Source organism: Microtus pennsylvanicus, chromosome X (assembly GCF_037038515.1).
Source record: "Microtus pennsylvanicus isolate mMicPen1 chromosome X, mMicPen1.hap1, whole genome shotgun sequence".
NCBI lineage: Eukaryota > Metazoa > Chordata > Mammalia > Rodentia > Cricetidae > Microtus > Microtus pennsylvanicus.
Genome location: NC_134601.1, coordinates 107,717,137 through 107,721,521, shown reverse-complemented (window position 1 = coordinate 107,721,521; position 4,385 = coordinate 107,717,137). Strand labels below are relative to the sequence as shown.

At 40.6% G+C, this 4,385-nt stretch overlaps 1 protein-coding gene across 1 annotated transcript; it reads left to right on the top strand.

Moving 5' to 3' along the window:
* Window positions 1-1,359: 1,359 nt before the first annotated feature.
* LOC142841692 (putative protein FAM47D) lies at window positions 1,360-2,637 on the top strand. The gene has a single exon (XM_075958596.1). It carries the CDS (start codon window positions 1,360-1,362, stop codon window positions 2,635-2,637), a length of 1,278 nt encoding a protein of 425 aa, XP_075814711.1.
* The last annotated feature ends 1,748 nt before the right edge of the window (window positions 2,638-4,385 follow it).

Sequence of the window (4,385 nt, the reverse complement as noted above, 5' to 3'; positions counted from 1 at the left end):
TAATATAATTTTATTGTGGAGTGGTGGCAGAGGCAGATGGATTCCTGTGAGTTTGAGGCCAGCCTGGTATACACAGCAAGTTCCAGGAAAACCAAGGCTACACTGAGAAACCCTGTTTTTTTCTTTTCTTTTTGGTCCAAAAAAGCAAAACCAAAATAAAATAATTTTATATAAAGAGAAAATATATGTCTAAAAACAAGTCAAGACCAGGTATGGTGCTACACACCTGTAATCTCAGTAATCTCAGCCTTCTTGAGGAAAAGTCTGATGATGACCTTTTCTACAGAGTAAGTTTTAGGCTGTCCTAGTTAGGGATTCTATTGCTATGAGGAGACACAATGACCATGTCAACTCTTATAAGGACAACACTGCTTGCTTAAAGTTTCAGTGGATCTATACATTTTCATTATGACAGGGAGTATGACTGTGTGCAGTCAGACATGGTAATTGTGATCAGAAGCAATCGAAGTAGACACTGTGTAACACTGAGGAAAGCTTGAGTAAAAGAGATCTCAGACCCCACCCCCACAGTGACACACTTTCTTCAACAAGGTTATGCCTACACACCAAGAAGGCCACATCTCCTAATACTGCCTAATATCCTTAGGGTTCCATTTTCTTTCAAACTGTCACACAGGCGCACCAGCACAAACTACATGCAAAACCCAGTTTCAAAAGAAACAGCCACCACAACAAAAGCTCACATAAAACAAACACAAATCAGGACAAAAGAAAACAGGAGGATGGAATATGAGGCAGGCTGGTTTATGTAACGAGTCATTGTTTTACTCTTCAGCAGGACAAATTCATCATCAGTAAACAAGTAGTAGAGTATTGGTTTCTCAAAATTTATTCTTAATAAATGTTCTCAAATTTTATTCTCAGTTCCACTCATGACAGTATCAAAAACAAGAAATTTCTGGAATAAAATTCAGGGGGGGGGGGATACATTGTGACAGTCATACACTAAAAATGACAAAATAATACCGAGACAAAAAAGAACACATACTCAAATGGAGAAATATCTTTTGATAGCTCAGAAAAGCCACTGTGGTTGAAATCAAAGTATGTGTATATATAAAGAAGTGAATACAGTATTCTCTGAAATAGTCCAAAAAGGAAGGAAACAGTTGGAAAGTCTACCCTATTCCAGGGGAGCCAGGAAGTGTATTTAGTTCTTGGACAACAGAATGGAAGGAGCCATTGTAGGGGAAGGGGTGGAGGATAGGGAGGGGTGTACTTGGTTTTGCCCATTCTAATAGAATTTCAGCCACAAGGTCCTTGTCTCTTAGCAACCTGAGTAGACTTAGGGAAGCTATCCATTGAGGCTGGGACAGTTGCCTCAGATCAAGGGCCACCATGGGCGAGCAATGGCTGCCTTGGAATCGCCCCCGGCAAGTACTTCAGCCAATGCCTCTAGGCATGACCTCCAAGCCCTGGTTCAAGGACAGGCTGCCTTCTAAGTGTTTCCCGAAGCACAAACAGGAAAAACTGAAGTTCCCTACCTCTCTGGATGGCCGGCGCTGGGTGTTTGTGAAGGAAGGCTTGGATGATTTCAGGAAGGGCTGTCCACCTTTTGAAGGTATGATCCTTCGTGGACGCAAAGAGGGCTATCTCCCCACAATTTCTCATAGAGTCGGCTGCAGATCCAGGAAGAGTCAGAAAAAAACGTGCCAGGACATAAGCATGTTTTCATCACTGTCACTGGCCCAGCAAGCACGCCAGTTGTTTGTAAAGAGAATCGAAGAAAACCTGAGCCAGCATCCTTTGGCATTCTGCCCCCTGGGGGAAGGAATTTCTGAAGATCTCTTATTAAATGTGCTGGAAGTCCTTGACCCTGACCAGAAGTTAGAGGAGAAGTGGGATTATTTTGAGGGCCACAGGAAATGGATGAATTTGGATATTGCTGCTGAGAAATGCCCTCCCTCAAAATTTGACTTGGATCCTCCAAAGTTTCCTGGGTCACGTAAACATGGTGTGCGCCATGAAAACAAGCCCAAAAAACAGGACTCTGGTGAGTCTCTTTATTACCGGTACATACCGAAAGGAGTCTATGATTTCTGTGAATGGGTTGAATCATTTGGAGACCTCGGCATTGATGAAGAGTTCATGATGAAGCAATTTGACATTGGCTATGAGTGCAAACCAAGCTATGAAGATTCTGCCATCAAAAAAATTAGCCTGCTTCCTCCTGAGCTCAGGATCTGCAGCAGGCTGAGCAGAGTGAAAGAGATCAGATTCTCCATACAGGAGGCAAACTTTGAAAGGAAACTCCGAAAACCAGAAGATCCTTACAAGTCCACCAGGGATAAGATTAGATATGGAGCATGGTACCTGAAGCCTAATCTGTGGAGAAAGCTAGTAAATGATGAGCCTTTGATGGATCCTGAAGAGTTACTTGAACTTCAAGGTGGAATGTCTGGTAAGCCAGACATCATTGAAGACCTTTATGGAACAATTGCCTTTAAGGATTTCATCATAAGTAAAGGCTACACTATGCCAAGCATCCTTGAGAAGTTGTTTATGAGGAAAGGATGGGCTTATGACACCGTCAACACTCCAATACCAAGAGTACTAAAAGCACATGAATTGATCATGCAGAAAAAGGATGAAGATTATGATGATGAAAATGACTAGGTGGTTTTCAATTTTACTCAACTTTATTCTGTTCTCATTTCAAATATTGAACAGAATATATATGGTGAAGATAACATCATATGTGAACATCTTTTTAGGACAATATAAACTTAATATTTACAAACATTTCTCAATGAACTAAAATTAATTTCTGCTATGCTGGAACCAACATTTTATCAACTACAAGATCAACCTTCATATAGTTCTCAAATTTATCTGCTATTGAGAATATGGGATTCTTACACCAGTTACTTATAATACATAAAGACAGTAATAAATGAAAAGCAGAATTATGCTTTAGATTCAGTGACATCAATTACAGAACAATATAAATCTTAAAAGATTGGAATTGTTTACATAAAATAAGAGAAAACTTTCATAGATAAATGAAAAATTTAAAGAAATAATTATTGAAGGAGACCCCTTAGAGTGGGGACTTCCTCTTGTACCTTGGATTAGGCACAAGCCACACCCAAACACCTGCTTTCACAGATTCATTATTAAGTGGGGAAGAAAAGTTAAAGTGGCTGCTTTCTGATTCAGGCAAGAAAAACAGCAACAAATGATCTGGCTGGTGTCATTTTAACAGCAGAAAAGGGGCAGGGTCTGTGTTAGAATGGCTATGTTACAGTGGAAAAGGAGATAGGACAAGGGCGATGGAGAAGGAGACAAGAGAAAGGGGAGAGGGAATTTGCTCTAGGGGGCAAAGGACTGTCTCTGGATAGAAGGGAAGATAAATATTGCATATAGGAACATGGAATTTTACAAAGGTAAACAGGGAAATCCTGTGTTAGGATGAGAAGTTTATTATTAAGTGGGCATGTTAATTAGTTGAGCTAAAAGGGGGCTTCTGACTGCTGGATTTTAATACGTTCGTAGCTGGACTTTGGTAGTCAGCCTCAGGACCAGGAAGTGGCCAAATACAGGAATAGACCTTGGTGGCTACCTGTAGAAATGAAATCTATAGTTTATTAACAAGACAGAGGGACTGGGAAAGAAGGAAAAGGCCTGCCAAAGCCACATGCTGGAGTGGGTTAGTGTCCCTTCATTCCCACTTTCTGGTTTTATTATTGTTTGGCTGGGAGTTGGGTAAATCGTTGTCATTTTCTCTGACTGCTTCCTTCTGACCTTGGATCATAGTTGTTATGAGACCCTAGGAAGCTTGGTTGCTGGTTAAGGAGGGGAAAAGAAGGCTGCATAAGTAGTAGTTCAGGTTCGGTGAGACCATCTGAGGCTGGGAAAGTGTAGTCTGTGGGGCTGAACTAGGATATAGATTCCAGGAAAAGAGGAGCTGGCATTTAGTCTAACTGTCTAAGTAGTACTCTATCTGTTTAATTCTATCAGTCTGTAGTTGATTTGAAATCTTTGAGACAGATAGACTAAGGATAGAGGTAAAGTTAAGGAATTTAGAAAAAAAAATTCTTAGGTGTACTTCTGAAATTTTAAGTCCAAGGTCTTGGTAATTGAGAAGAGGAATCCTAAGACCAGGGAAAGGGGAAGTGATCCCACCCTTAGAAATGGGCAAGAGGCAGGATAATGTAGGCTGTTGGTTCACAGAAGTAATTTCTTGGAGTCTCTTTGAGAGTTTTTGAGTAGAGTCAGGAAAAAATTAGATTGACTAAATAAGGTTAATGGGGAGCAACTGTTATTTGAAAGTAGGATCTGGTTGTGTAGGAGAGAAGATAATTTGAGAGACTTTTGTCAAATGGTGAGAGGGATGTTCTGTAGCAGATTTTTGGGACTGGGGT

Coding starts and splice junctions, on each gene's coding strand:
- LOC142841692 (XM_075958596.1), top strand. CDS start 1,360: ATGGGCGAGCAATGGCTGCCTTGGAATCGCCCCCGGCAAGTACTTCAG.